We start from the raw sequence: 15,722 nt of genomic DNA on the forward strand, positions 1-15,722 counted from the left end.
TTCAAGCTAGAATGTTTTTCTTTCCCAGCTCCACCCCTCCAAAAGTCATCTTGTTATTAGAACCCTCCAAACAATCCTTCTGCAGTCCCCTAGCCCTTTTTGCTATGCCTCCAGGAATCCAGGCAAGCGCCCATTCATAAATTCAACAAATCTACTGAGCCCTACTATGCACCAGGTACTGCTATGAGGCTTGGAGATTGTGTCTCATGGAACAAACCAGATAAAAATCCTTACTCTGTGGAATTGATATTCTAGTGAAAAAGACAGACAACAAAACAAAACAAGACAGACAATAGGAAACAAATCAGAAAATTGTATATTAGAAGGAGAAACAGGAGTGGGGAGGGGTGGGGTTCCAATTTTAGCAGTGTGGTGGAGGAGCTTCATTGAGAAGATATTAAGGGGTGGAAGAGTGAGCCATAGGGCTACCTACTGGAGGAACACGCAGCCAGAAATGCCAGGCAGGCTGGAAGAAGAGGGAGAGCAAGGAGACCTTTGTGACTGGAGCAGGGAATTCTATGAAGAGATCAAGGAGGTCATGGGTGATCAGATTCTATCAAGCTTTTTAAGCCACTAAAATGTGCGTTTTCACTCTGAGTGGAATGAGAAGCCTTTGCAGGGTTTTAAGCAGAGAAGGGACATACTCTGTTTTGCGTTTTTAACCATCTCTCTGGCTGTGGTGTAAAGAATTGACAAGATCAGAAAAGTGCTTTCAATAGGCTGTTGCAATAATCCAGGGGAGGCATGATGGTGTTTTGGAGCATGGTGGCAGGTGTGAAAATCATAAAATTAGTATTCGTTCAAATGCAACTTGTGGCATTAACTATGGCGTACATTGAATGCATCACTAATCTGCTTCTGCAGTGGGTTTTCCCTGCCTGGATTTCAGGGAAGGGTAAAGAGAGGAAGGAGGTGGGATGGTTGGACGTTACCAAGGAGACCGAGCACCATGAATCTGAAAACCTGAGATGGTTCCAGGCCTTTAGGCCTCTGGCGCAGCAATAATTCTGCGGCCGAGCCCACCAGTCGTTTCCCAATGACCATGCGCAACAGGCCAGGTGGGAGCCTATGGAAAACACGGGACTTTCGCAAAGCGCGACAAACGCATTCCGGGAATCGTAGTTCTGCGCCTTTGCGCAGGCGCAGTGGCCCCTCGCCGGCTTGCGCGCGCAGGTCCTGCAGGACCAGTTTCTAGAAGCTCATTGCGGTGGCGTTGGTCCTGACTGCGAGTGCTGATGCAGGTAGCGGTTGTCCCGGGCCCCTGATTTCCGGGCTGCGGCCAGCTCGCCGGCTCCAAGGATGCACCCGGGGTGGGGTGGGTGGAGCGTGGGTGGGGAGCCGAGCGACCTCTCCGTGCACTGCCGATGCCGCAGCTTCGGGGGGCAGGTGGGCACTGTCCTGAATGACGGAGCTTTTCTCCATCCCTTCCCTGCGCCTACGGTCCTAGAACTTGGGTACGCGGACATTTGGGGCGGGAAAATTCCTTGATGTGTGTGCGTAGGGAAGGGGGCCGTGCTGTGACTGCAGGCTGTTGAGCAGCATCCCTGGCTGTACCCGCCAGGTAGGTATCAGTAGCGCTCCTCCTTTCCAGTGGTGATGACCAAAATGTCTTCAGCGCCCCCCTCCCTTTGAGAACTTCTTTCTGCCTGCGTCACATTTTCGCGAAGCCTCTGTTGTAGGCCCCCTGGAGACCGAGACGAGTGTCTTCGTCACCGCACAACCTCAGGTGCGGTGCAGCGCGGTGCAGGTACTCAGGTGGCAATTAATATTTGGCGGAGGAGTAAGTGACGTCATGCATACGTGTGTGCCGGGCTGTGCTCGGAGGTGGGTATTGACTGGTGTAATGGTTGCAACAGGGGGAGAGAGTGCTTCCACCTGCCGCATTGTAGCGCATTTCGCTCAGGCTGAATTGTCATTTCCTGGGGGTTATCTGAGGGTGGGGACCCTGCCTGATCTGTCTGGGCGTGTCTCCGTAGTGTCCTGATGGCCAGTTATTTGCAGAATGAAAGAACGCATGTAACGCAGGATGGGCTCAGTGCAAAAGAGCACTTGGGGATCAGAGGAGGCTTTGTACAAGAGGTGACCGTTGAAAGGAGTCAAGTTTTAACAGATGAGTAAAAGTTTGGTAGGAGAGGGAAAGAAGGCAGCTTCCAAGGAGAGGGAATGGCTGGGAGCAAAGGATGGAGGGTGTGTGGGAACAGGGACATTATTCTTTCTGGCCGCTGCGTCCATCGGGCAGCTAGAACTCAAGAGGTGAGGTCTTCAGGGCAGGGTGTCTGATCTTCGTGCGTGGCCTCTGCATTTGAATTTTACCTTGGGACAGATGAGGGGTGATAGGACCCAGGTTTGCATATTAGAAGGCATCCATAGGCTACAGTGTGGGACTGGATAGAAGAAAGCTATACATGGGTAGTTTAAGTAGGATAGAATGGAGAGGTTCTTAGGAGATAAAACTGCTGGAATTGGATTATTGGTTGTGTGAGAAATTTGAGAGGCGAATTCAGGAAATCAGGCTTGTGAGTTGAGCACCTGGTGGGAAATGGGAGGCCGTTCACCGCAGCAGTTCAGGAGATGCTGAGTAAATTTGTGACTGGATTCTCTTGTGGCAGTGAGCCTTTTCTCATGTGTTTTGCTTATGAGGAATGTTTAGTCTGAAGAAATTGTTTTCTTGGAGGGTATCTTTTTTTTTTTTTTTTAAGATTTTATTTATTCATTTGACAGACAGAGATCACAAGTAGGCAGAGAGGCAGGCAGAGAGAGTGGAAGGGAAGCAGGCTCCCTGCTGAGCAGAGACCCCCCCCCCCAATGCGGGGCTCGATCCCAGGACCCTGAGATCATGACCTGAGCTAAAGGTAGAGGCTTTAACCCACTGAGCCACCCAGGCGCCCCAGAGGGTATCTTTAATTAGCATTCAGTAACTCCTCTGCTTCTCATGTAGACCTTGGATGGAGCAGCTGGGCAGGGCTGTTCTAGGTCTTCTGTGTATGTCTGCATACATCTGAACCAAACCAGGAACAATGTTTTTAGGAGTAATAATTTGTTTTACTTAATCTCTTCTGTTTTTTGACAGTTTCTGCAAGACTAAGCTGAATGCTTGGAACCCTTGATATTTCGCTGTCTATAGTGCCTGTTGGTGGACTGTACTGATCATTCAACTAGAGTCTAAAGGGAATTGGATTCCTGCTGCTGACGCACAGTGCAAGCTGTAGTATCCTTGAATAAGATGACAGCCATCTCCCCAGACCCTCAGACCCTGGCCTCGAGTGAACCAAGCAAGGTCCTAAGAATGGATACTCCAGGGGATCAAGAAGCTATCCTGAGAGGAGACAATAAAGACCCAGAGACTTTCAGACAGAGATTCAGGTGGTTTTGTTACTCAGAAGTGGCTGGACCCAGAAAAGCCCTAAATCAGCTCTGGGATCTCTGCATTCAGTGGCTGAGACCAGACATCCACACGAAAGAACAGATTTTAGAGCTTTTGGTGTTTGAGCAATTCCTGACCATTTTGCCTGGGGAGATCAGGATTTGGGTAAAGTCCCAACATCCTGAGAGTAGTGAGGAAGTGGTGACCCTGATAGAGGATTTGACCCAAATGCTTGAAGAAAAGGAAGGTGAGATTTATAGATGGTGGGAGGAAGTGGGAGTGATCTCCTCAGGGTGTGAAAGTAAACTCCCCTGGAGAAAGCAGTTGATTATTTAAAGGGAGTCTCAGTTTGGGGGTGGGACTGGCTCTGAATCAGTCCTGCCTTTTACTGTGTAATCTTGGGCAAGCAACGTAACCTCTTGGAACCTTCATTTTTTTTTTTTTTTTAATCTGTGGAAAGGGATTCTCATCTGCTTAGTCTTTTATGATGGGTTGAATATGATAAGGTATAATACTAATTTCTTTCCTTTCAGCCTTGAGTAAAAGGGAATCTTAGAACATGGGAGCGAAGGAAATGACTTGCACACGTTTGGAGTCACAGGCGCACCGTCCAGGGCAGGTCTCAACTCCTGCCTCCCGAGTGTGCAGAGCAGGTTTCTAGATTGGGGCGCCTGCCGTCTGTGACATTGGAAATGCATTCTGCACTGTTGGGGCTTCACATTAAGCATCTGAAATGTGACCAGGGCAAATAAGGAATTGAATCTTAAATTTAAACAGCCATGTGTGCTGGGCAACACCCAGGCAGGAGCCACTGACCAACATTAAAATTCCATTATTATACACATACCAATGTATAAACTATAAACTGAATCGTAACATATCATCAGAAAATATTGATAGACTTATGGGGTGGATAGCCCTTTGAGGGCATGGGGTCCAGCTTTTATAAAATCCCTTTAATATGCTGCTCATGTCCCCAGTATGTGTATCAGATGAACTACCGTAAAGCTCTCAGTACATATGTGGGACAGTTTGCATTCTACGAAGAGTTCCTGGATAGGGAAGTGGCATTTACCTCCGCAGAGTTCAACTGTGGTCACTCAGCTAATTGGTATGTTCAACCTTGGGGTTGCCTGACCTCTGACTTATCTGTCATGGCAACATGGTGCTTCTCCAAAATTAGGGCCTCTTAGCGGAAGCCCCTAGCAATAAAGAAGCTCGTGAATTTATTGCTGTAGCATTCTGTAAGAACAATTCCCTTAAGAGTCCCTTCTACGTAATTCTGATTCTTAATTCCTTTCGATTATCTAATCAATAAGCTAAAATTCTTTTCATAAGAAAGTAAAGCGTGATTTTAAAAATACTTAACCCTTATCAGAAGAAGAGCTCTTGACATCTCAGGGTATGTAATATATTTAGTTGATATGTTCAGGTTCCTGATTTCCATCTTTAGGCATCTGCTGGCAACCCCAGGAGAGGGGAGTGTTCCTGAGACCAGTTTGGTGCTTTCTTTCAAGAAGCGATTCTCTGCAAGGCATTGTGCTAGGAGTATGAAGAAAAACAAATTAATACATAAAATGAATATGCTGTTTTACCTTAATACAGCCTACGACTATTTTTCAAATAACTCTTATGCAAATAAAACACATTTAAACTGTAGGCGTGTGGATTGGATGAAACCGATTATTGTGAGCTTAGCTATTGAAGGCTATTTTATGGAATGGGGGAAAAGCTTGGATTTTAAAAAAAGCGTGTATGTGGCTTTTATCTCTGTTTTAATAGGAGTGGGAAAAACTTTCTTCTGACCTTTTTCTGCAGAGAAGCATGTGTAAGAATTTCTAGTCTGAGGAATGCATTTGAAAGACTAGAGTGTCCTTTCCCCCCTTCCTAGATCCAGTCTCTCAAGAGTCTGTTATTTCCCAAGAGGAGAACCCTGAAGAAAATAAAATGGTTTCTGTCCTTCCAAGTACTGAGTCCCGGGTAAGCTTTCTTTCACTGGTTTTCATTCTTAAGTGAATACTTATTGAGCTCCTACAGAGTGGTATAAAGATATTAGAATCATGAAGACAGTTTCCTTCACATTCTTCAAACTCATTCTTTAGGTGCTGTTTTATTTGAGTTACCAGGATTTGTCACAAGTCTGACTCTAAGAAAAACAACAAAAAAAGTTTACTAAAATTCTAGTTATTCTTGATAAAATTGGTCAAGTGGAAATAGAATTATATTTCCTTAATGCAATTAAAAAAAAGTCTCCAGCTGAACAGTATTGGAAAATAAAAAGCAGCTCTCACAATGCCTGTAAAAAGATAAGAATGTCTAATCATGCTGTTGTTAGTAGTTTTTTAATATTTTAACCAAAGGAGTAAAATAAGAAGGGAATGAGGTAAATATTGGTATGACAAAGACAAATGTGTGTTATTTGCAGATAACATGGTCTATTTGGAAAACCTCTGAGAATCAACAGGTATTAAAACTCATAATAATTGAGAAAAGTGACTAGTTACAAATCAATTAGAATAATTTGCAACGGTTACACATCACTTAGAAAAAAATTATTTTTGTAAAGATTTTATTTATTTGAGAGAGAGTACATGAGCACACACATGCTTGAGCAGATGGGAGAGAGAAGAATGCTCCTCACTGAGCAGGGAACCCGGATCCAGCACTGGGATCATGACCTGAGCCAAAGGCAGATGCTTAACACTAAGCCACCCAGGTGCCCTGAAAAAAAATTCTTACTCACAGTAGGTAATCGATACTGCTATAGTAGACTGATAATGGCTGCCCAAAATGTGCCCACTTCCTAACCCCTAGAACCTGTGAGTGTTAATCCAATGCAAAAAGACTGTATTTTGTGTGTTCTTTAGGAATCCATGACGATCAAGGACGTGGTTGTGAGCTTTTCCAGAGGAGAGTGGAGGAGGCTAGAGCCTTTTCAGAAGGAACTCTATAAGGAAGTGCTGCTGGAGAACTTTAGGAGCCTAGAGTTTCTGGGTAAAGATATCTCTTTATGATGTAATGTATAAGCTGTATATCTTTTTGAGCACTATCATTGAAAGATAAGTGCTATTAACTGTATTGGCTGGGCATGCAGGGTTGATACGACTAATCCTAAAAATGATTTCTGAAAATGTACTTTTCTGCAATGTTTTCTCTAAAAAAAGAGTTTCTGCTTCATTGAACTGGAAATATTGAGTATCACTGTGCTGCCATCAAGACATACCTTCCCCAGTTCCTCCTGATTTTCCAGGAATTACGTCTGTACTTGACAGCATCTTCTCTTTCCTGGAGAACCCGAGGCTGTGTATGAATGTTGGAACATCTTTGCCCTGTGCAGAAACAGTCATTTTTTACTCTTTTCTCTATGAGCAGGCTTTCCAGTTTCCAAATTAGATTTGATTTCCCAGTTTAAGTGGGTTGAACTGCCATGGCTGCTGGAAAGAGAAATCTCAAAAGGCTCCAGACCAGGTGAGTTGATGAAAAGCAAAGAAATTAAAAGAGTTGCTTAGCCAAGTCATTTGTGAAAAGCCTTTGAAATATTGGGTGGGTTAGATGCTAAAAGAGAAGGTGATTAGAATAGACCCCTTGTCTTCCTGGGATATTCATTTTATTGGAGAGACCATTCATTTAGGTCCTCTGAGAAGTAGATGCCAAGACGTGATTGGCTATGCCAGGGACTTACTGGGGAGAATTGCAGTGAAGGAAAATGGGGAGACCAGTGAGAGCATAAGGTGATTGTAACACCTGTGAATGAGAGAGGGAAGGAAGGAAGGCTGGGTAGGAAGTGTCTTAGATTAATGTGCAGTGTTTTGTTTTTTAAAGGTTTTTTTGAGAGTGGGAGAGCATAAGGGCAGGGGCAGAGGGAGAGGGAGAAGCAGACTCCCCACTGAGCAGGGAGCCTGACATGGGGCTCGATCCCAGGACCCTGGGATCATGACCTGAGCCAAAGGCAGTTGCTTAACCAACTGAGCCACCCAGGCACCTCATGTGCCATTTAATAAAGTTTTGGCAAGGCCAAAGAAGAGTTCACCAGCCGGAGTCACCTTTCTGGAGTCCTATGTCTCTGGGCCTGCCTGTGTCTCTGCTGTACTTGCCAGTGACTGGGAGCAGCTATAGGAAAGTGGCCTTGGTGTCGAATCAGCAGCCATGGGGGCTAAGTAAGCACTGCAGAGTTGGAGATCTGAGCAGTGCATTTCTGGGTGCGCCATAATATGGATATCAAACCACACAGTATTAGTAATGGGTTGAATGGGGAACACAGGAACAATGGCTTACTTAACATTTAAGTTGAATCTTGAAGGATAAGTAGGAATTCATCCAGTGGACAGCCTGGAGAGTATAATCTCATTTTTGTTAAAAGGAAAAAATGTTTATATACATGTATATATCTAAATATATAAATAATAATTTAATTTTTTAAAAATATGTAAATACAGATAGATTTTTTTTTTTAATGTCTGGAGAACATTCCTGTTAGTCATGGTTATCTCTGAGGGATTACATTTTTTCTTCATCCTTCTCTTACCTTAAAATTTAACAATAAATATACTAGGTTTATAGTTAAAAAATAAGTTATTGCTTATATATCAGTACATTATTTTTTAAGAGAAAACCAATAATTTCATTTAGCTCTATTTCATCTTAACGAAAGTCAGACTATTGGTGGTTTTCAGTATATGTACCCAAATAAAGGATATTATTTTTTAATATAAATGGTATAAATATGCCCCTCTCTCCCCAGAAGCATTATGTAGATGTACAACTTGTTTAAAAAGTTAACTTACAACAGATAGAAGAAAACACGTAGACAAAGCAGAGTCGATAACTATAATTTATAAAATACTTAAGCAAATCAGTAAGGAATGCTGAGTCTGTTAAAAAAAATGGGTGAAGAACTTGAGCAGATAGCTGACAGAATTAAAAATAACTGACAACACTAAACCTTAAATTGCTGCAAATTTGAAAAAAAGTTCCAAGTCATTGATCAGTGATGAAATATACATTTAAAGCAATAGTACTGAGACACCTGAGTAGCTTAGTTGGTTAAACTTCCAACTCTTGGTTTCAACTCAGGTCATGATCTCTAGGTTGTGAGATCGAGCCCCACATCGAGCCCCTCATTCAGTGTGAAGTCTGCTTGAGTTTCTTTTACCCTCTTCTTCTACTCCTCCCCCCTGCTGTCTCTCTTTCTAAAATAAATCTTATAAAAAATGCACAGAATTTTTAATAATGGTTAACTTCTGGGGAATAGAATTTTGTGCTTTATAGTTAACTCTTTAAAAAACAGGTTTATGAAAGTGATGGCGTGACCTCATGATTAAGAGCCAGGTTGAATGATGTGGTTCAAAGATCTGTAGAGAGTGTAATTAGAGTATGATATTGGAGAAATCTGTGGGGATTGTGGGACTTGAACCTGAGGCCCTGGGTGTTTCTGTTCAGGAAGGTGCCACGGGACTGCACTTGAGGTAGGACGAAGACTGAAAGCATAGGACTGAAATACCGTAGTGTGGGAGGGACAGAGAGTGGATGCCCGCTTAGAGTGTATCCCTAAGGTTGACTGTTGTAACCTTTGAAAGTTTGGCGTTGGCAATGCTGCACGTCTATGATGGGATTACCATTTTTCTGTAAATTTAGTGCTATTCGGCTGCTTTGAGAAGCAGTGGGTATAGGGATCAAAAGTATGGGCTTTGGTGTCAGAATAGATGAAAAATCTGGCTCTGTTGCTTACAACACATGTGACGTGGGGCAAGCTACTTGCTCCTACTCTTACTTTGTGTGTGTAGTTGTCATATCCATAAAACAAGGATGATATCAGCACCTACTCTATAAGACTTTTGTGAAGATTAAAGGAAATACAAGCAGAGTGCTTGATACAGGGGCTGGCCTTTACTAAGCATTCAATAAATGTTTGTGCTGTCGTCATTATTTAGAAAGAAAATAGATTGGCTCTGAAGAGAATGAGTTTGAGCCTATTACAGAAATTTGAAATGAGGGTGAGAACATGCATCTTTATTCTAACTATAAAGCACAAACTTTTCATTTCCCCAATATTTTTCTTAACTCCTATATTTACCTAGTTTCTCTATATTATTTTTTCCTTCTCTGTGTCCTAAGATTCTGAAAACCGTCCAAGATCATATTCATACTGTTTATAGTCACTCCTACCTCTTTCCCTATCTCAGTCCCAAAGAGGACAGCTTCCTTTATTGCAAACGGGAGACGTTCTATTTGTTATTTCTTTTAGAGTGTGAACCTAGAGGTGAATTGAAGGAATCCTCTCGAAATCAAGATGTTCTAGAAGAATCAACTTTAGATAAAATAATAGAAAGATGCCTAATGGGTGGTAATTATGGCCTGATGGGAGAGTCCCGGAAACGTAGCAGTAAGGAATATTCTCAAGTTGCAGGCACACAAAAGAAAACTCATGGGAGAGGCAGTAAGGGTGAGGAGTTTGACCCAGAAAAGAGCCCCTTTGGAAGTAATTTCAAGCATACCTCAGAAATAATTAAACATCTGAGAGTCTACTTAAGGAAGAAGTCTCGGAGGTATAATGAATGCAAGAAACCCTTCAGTTTTCATTCAGACCTTATTCTGAACCGCAAAGAACACGCTGGAGAGAAGCCACGGAAATGTAACGAAGGCAGGAAAGTCTTAGGTCACTCTTCATCCCTAAGCGAACATCAGAAACATCAGAAAATGCATTTTGGCGGGAAGACCCAGAAGTGCAGTAATTGTGGGGTAACCTTTACGCGGAACTCATCCCTTAAGAGAAAAAACTCCCCTTTGTGTGAAAAATGTTGGAGAAATTTAAATCAAGATGCAACCTTAGATAAAGATGAGGGAGCTGAGATGGGAGAGAAGACCCATACATGTAGCAAATGTGGAAAAGCCTTCGGCTATAGTGCCTCACTGACCAAACATAGGAGAATTCACACAGGGGAGAAACCCTACATGTGCAATGAATGTGGAAAAGCTTTCAGTGACAGTTCATCCCTCACGCCACACCACAGAACCCACAGCGGAGAGAAACCCTACAAATGTGATGATTGTGGAAAAGCTTTCACCCTGAGTGCCCACCTCATCAAACATCAGAGAGTTCATACTGGAGAAAAACCCTATAAATGTAAAGAATGCGGGAGACCCTTCAGTGACAGTTCCTCTCTTATTCAACATCAGCGAATTCATACCGGAGAGAAACCCTACACGTGTAACAACTGTGGAAAATCCTTCAGTCACAGCTCGTCCCTTTCCAAACATCAGAGGATTCATACTGGAGAGAAGCCCTATAAATGCGGTGAATGTGGAAAAGCCTTTAGACAGAATTCTTGCCTTACGCGACATCAGAGGATCCACACTGGAGAAAAACCCTATTTGTGTAATGACTGTGGGATGACTTTCAGCCATTTTACATCCGTCATTTATCATCAGCGGCTTCATTCAGGAGAAAAGCCCTACAAGTGTAACCAGTGTGAGAAAGCCTTCCCTACCCATTCACTCCTCAGTCGCCATCAGAGAATTCATACTGGCGTAAAGCCATATAAATGTAAAGAATGTGGGAAATCTTTCAGTCAGAGTTCATCTCTTAACGAGCATCATCGGATTCATACCGGAGAGAAGCCCTATGAATGTAATTACTGTGGAGCGACCTTCAGCCGGAGCTCGATCCTTGTGGAACACCTAAAAATCCATACTGGGAGGAGAGAATATGAATGTAACGAATGTGAAAAGACATTTAAGAGTAACTCAGGCCTCATCAGACATCGGGGATTTCATTCTGGAGAGTAATTCTTGAGATACAGTAAGGTGGTGGGGGGGTGGAGTCTCATCAAATTGTCCCTTATTAAAAACCCAGGGTGGAAACTACCACCACATTGATCAGTAGCTACAACTTTAATGGGTTGGCAGCTGGGAAAAACACTTTTTGCCATTCACCACTCTCCTTTGGTAGATCGTAAGTAGGGTTGGTAAAGTTAGTAGAGTTGGTAAATGGATGAAAAGTGAAGAAAGGATGAGATGTGCAATGATTCTGAAAGGCCAAATGCAGATTTAAAAAGCAAGAGGAGTGCACGAGACCCACTGATGAACCTTTCTTTCTTCAAGAGATTTCCCTCTTCTAGCAAGAACTGGTCTCAAGTCATAACCTAGGTTCTGAGTTCTGTCCCAGTTTGCCAACCAGCTCACTGTATAACCTTGGACGCATCATTTGACCTTTCTAAATTTGGGTTTTTTTCACTGGTGGCAGGAAGGGGGTGGGGCTCACAATTTCTAAGTTTACCTCCGATCCTCTCTGAAGCTGTGGGAATAAGCTAAATTGGAATTTGCAAGTTTCTATAGTAGAAAAGCAATTATTTAAGATTCTGAACTGGGAATGTGGTATACTCTTCAAATGCCAGATGCTGGAATCCCTAGAATATCAACAGGAACGAGTCGGCAGAGCTCACACGGTGTGTCTTCAGGGAATGTTTTAATTGGACAAAGTACCCCAACCTGTTTTCCCCTCTGGGCTCTGACTGAGGGGATTAGGAATCTAGAGGGCAAACATTGGAGCCATCTCAGCTGTGAGAGTACCAGTCCTAGGAAAATGGGTTGGGGGCTGGGGAGGGGGGCGGTGGGGAAGGAAATGGGTGTTGAAAACAGAGCTATTCTGGATGGATTATCTTTTGCGAAAGAAAATTCTATTTTTTTAAAAGTTTGTTTATCCTAAGTACAGCCCCCCTATAATCAGAGTGCAAACATGATGTATGGCAAAGGTCACAAGCTAAGATTGAGCCGTTTGATGTTTTGGTTGATCTGCATGGTAAGATGTGTTTATGTGTGGGCGGGTGGGTGGGTGGAACTTGTTGTCACCATTTAAAATTTAAAAATTAGGAGATTTCATACCAAAAAAAAAAAAAAAAAGGCTTGCCTTGAAAAATTATAAGGGCTGTTAACCCTGGCCCATACTTCAGTGGAGTAGTCCACTGGTTTGGGGTAGCAGCTGCTGCCTTTACACAGGGAATCTACCCTTCTACCAGCCAAGTTCTCTGATTTATAGGACTTGATTTGCCCTGAATATAGGAACTTGATACTATGGTCCCCTGCCATCTAGAGAATATGTATCCTAAAATCTAAAGAGACTCCCCCGATAGTAAAATACAGCGGAAGAATGTAGAAGTCCCACAAAATAACTTCTCAGTTAAGTGCTTTGTTGTGAAATTAGACTTGAAGAGAGAGCAGTTATTAGTGGATTATTTCTTGTGACGAATCTCATTGGTGGAGTGTGAATAATCATTTCTGACTGAAAGAGGAGCTAAAACCCTGAGTCAAGTGTAGGTCTCAAGTCCTAGGGTTCTGGAGGCGCCCTTCTGATTCAGCGATGGTACCAAGAAGTTCATAAAGTTGAAATCTGAGGTCGCTCCCTAATAAATGAGAACGAAAACAGAAAACTTGGCTTGTGGAAGTGAAGAGATCCTGAATGCTGATGGAGACTCAGCAATATTTGCTGCGATTTAATGGGAGTAGGTTTGCGATACTACCTCTGGATAATGCTTTTGGTTTCTTCCTTATACCCCCACTCCCTGCTCCCCGCCCCAAAGGCTTGTAGTTCAGATACTGCTGTATGGTATGTTGGTCTGCATAGTTGTCACTAAATGGACCAACCAGAGACATTCTAGCCATGAAAAGAAAATGGCTTAGGAGGATCATTCTTCTGGTCTTAAGTTTTTTTCCAAACATACATAAACCCTGATTTTTTTTAAAAGATACAATTTATAGAGAAATATGTAAAATTCTTGAGACGCTTCTTCCAGGATGTTGACTAGTTACAGCCTCCAACATTCATAAGAGGAGGTTTTATACCAGTACCAGCTGGGTATCTGAACATAGAGGTTCTTTTTTTTTTTTTTTAGCAAGTTTTTTGGGGGTGTAAATTACATATAAAGGTCATTTCAAGTGTACAATTCAGTGAGTTTTGGCAGACTCACTGAATTGTACAATCATCACCACAATCCATTTTTAGAACATTTTATAAACTCAGTAAGATCCCTCAGCCCCGTTTACAGTTAACCTCCATTCCCACACCTAGCCTCAGGCAACCTCTCTGTCCCTGTAGAGTTGCCTTTTCTGGACATTTTATACAAATAGGATCATATGTGGTCTTGTGTTTTTCATTAATGTATTTTCTAAGTTCATGTTGTAGCACATCAGGCCTTTATTTTTATGGTTAAATGATACCCTATTTTATGGATATACCATATTTTGTCCATTCACCAGTTGAAGGACATTTGGGTTGTTTACAGTTTTTGGCTGTTCATAATAATGCTGCTTTGAACGCTGATGTGTAAGTCTTTCTGTAGACACATTTTCATTGTTCTTAGGTAGATGCCTGAGTGGCTGGCTCACAGGGTAAATTTTGTTTAACTTCCTAGGATATTGCCAAATTGTTTTGTAGGTGAGTACATCATTTTTCGTTCCGAGCAGCGCTGGATGACCCCTACAGTCTGGAGAATATAGATCTTAAAATCTAAAGAAACTCCACTGATAGTGAAATGCAGGAAGAGAATGTGAAAAATCATACAGAGTAACTTTTCAGTTTTGTTTGTGAAATTAGACCTCAGAGAAATAGAGTATACAGGTACTAGTGGATTATTTCTTAAGAATTTCATTGGCAAGGTCTGAATAGTAATTTCTAAATGAAAAGGGAACTAAAGCCCCGAGTCAGTCAGGTTTCTGTACATCCTTACCGACTCTTGTGGTATTGTCTGCCTTTTTCATTATAGCCGTCCTAAGGGTTGAAATGCTATCTCTTTGTGGTTTTAATTTACATTTCCCTGATGGCTAATGATGTTGAGAATCTTTTCATGTACTCAATAGCTATTCATGTATCTTCTTCAGCAAAATGTTTATTCAAGGTTTTTTTCCATGTAAAGAGTTAGGTTTATTGAGTTGTCATATTTTATATTTTATGTGAAAGTCCTTTCTCCAGTATGGAGAAATACTAGCTGTAGAGAGCTGCCTCAAACTCTACTGCATGATATTTATAAAAAGCTTGTTTTCAATAACTACTTATCTATAATTGCCTAAAGGATATTCGATGCGGGCCATCATCTTAAGTACTTAAATTCATTTTTTATGTCCTATCAGATAATTAAGATTTTAAACTTCTTTTGATCTCTTACCAAATTGTTCTTATTAATTAAATTAGCAGTATTTAATAATACTATTAAAACCAGTATTTAACTTTATGCTGTTTATGTGCATTGACAGGTATTAAAAATCAGCCCTTTAACATATTCTGTCTACTTTAAAATGAAGACCTTGTTTTTCACAATGTTTCTTCTTAATGAGTTTCCACTGAAGAAACTACTGTCAGGTTACAGGACAGGATAAAGCTTCGCCTGTCAGTGATTCTTCTTTTATTTACTTACTTTTGAATTAGTTTTTAACATGGTGAAATATAGATAACCTAAAATGGACCAGTTTAACCCTTTTTGGGAGTATGACTCAGTGGCATTAAGAACATTCGTGTTGTTGTGTAATCATCACCCCTCTCCATCTCCAGAAGTTGTCTGTCATCCCAAACTGAAGCTCATGAAACAGTAACCCCTCATTCTGTCCTGCCCCCAGCCCCTGGGGGCCACTATTCTGCTTTGTGTCTCTCTGAATTTTGAATATTTTAGGCACCTCCTATAAATGGGATCATTGAATATTTGTCCTTCTGTGTCTGGCTTCTTTCACTTAGCAAACTGTTTTTAAGGTTCATGTTGTAGCAGGTGTCAGAATTTTCATTCCTTTTCAAGACTGAACAACATTCCGTCATATGTATATACCACATTTTGTTCATTCATCCATCAACGGACATCTAGGTCATTTCTACCATTTTGACTACGGTTAGTGGTGTAAAATAGCAGAGTCCCTGTTTTCAGTTCTTCAAAGATGTCAGTGTCATCTAGAACAGAGACTCTTCCCGAAGGTTTTTGGTTCACTTTCCTGAGATCCAACAGAGGAATCACTGTCTATGGGTGTCCTAGCCTTAGGAAATGTATTTCTTGTAAGACCTGGAAGTTGAAATCAGTCCTTGATGCAGGGACTGCAGAGAGGATAATGTGTCAGCAGTGACAAAAACCACAACTTTGTACATCTTCCATCATGGGTGACCAGGTCCATTACTATGAGCAGTAATATTTTGAAAAAAGAAATTTTTTAAAGATTTTATTTTTTTTATTTACAGACAGAGCTCACAAGTAGGCAGAGAGGCAGGCGGGGGCGGGGGCGTGCAGGCTCCTTGCTGAACAGAGAGCCTGATGCAGGCCTTGATCCCAGGACCCTGGAATCATGACCTGAGCTGAAGACAGAGGCTTAACCCACTGAGCCACCCAGG

At 42.0% G+C, this 15,722-nt stretch overlaps 1 protein-coding gene across 1 annotated transcript; it reads left to right on the plus strand.

Moving 5' to 3' along the window:
- The first annotated feature begins 1,155 nt into the window (after window positions 1-1,155).
- ZNF483 (zinc finger protein 483) lies at window positions 1,156-15,118 on the plus strand. Its single transcript, XM_047701100.1, has 6 exons — window positions 1,156-1,241; window positions 3,071-3,611; window positions 5,256-5,344; window positions 6,232-6,358; window positions 6,737-6,832; window positions 9,609-15,118. Exons 2-6 carry the CDS (start codon window positions 3,224-3,226, stop codon window positions 11,147-11,149), a joined length of 2,241 nt encoding a protein of 746 aa, XP_047557056.1. The 5' UTR covers window positions 1,156-1,241; window positions 3,071-3,223; the 3' UTR covers window positions 11,150-15,118.
- The last annotated feature ends 604 nt before the right edge of the window (window positions 15,119-15,722 follow it).

The sequence above is a fragment of the Lutra lutra genome, chromosome 13, assembly GCF_902655055.1.
Source record: "Lutra lutra chromosome 13, mLutLut1.2, whole genome shotgun sequence".
Classification (NCBI taxonomy): Eukaryota; Metazoa; Chordata; class Mammalia; order Carnivora; family Mustelidae; genus Lutra; species Lutra lutra.

Bases quoted from the DNA above. Each gene is read 5' to 3' on its own strand.
- ZNF483 (XM_047701100.1), top strand. From the start codon at position 3,224: ATGACAGCCATCTCCCCAGACCCTCAGACCCTGGCCTCGAGTGAACCA. The intron at 5,345-6,231 runs GTAAGCTTTCTT...TGTGTTCTTTAG, and splicing joins TTCCAAGTACTGAGTCCCGG to GAATCCATGACGATCAAGGA. The intron at 6,359-6,736 runs GTAAAGATATCT...CTCTATGAGCAG, and splicing joins TAGGAGCCTAGAGTTTCTGG to GCTTTCCAGTTTCCAAATTA.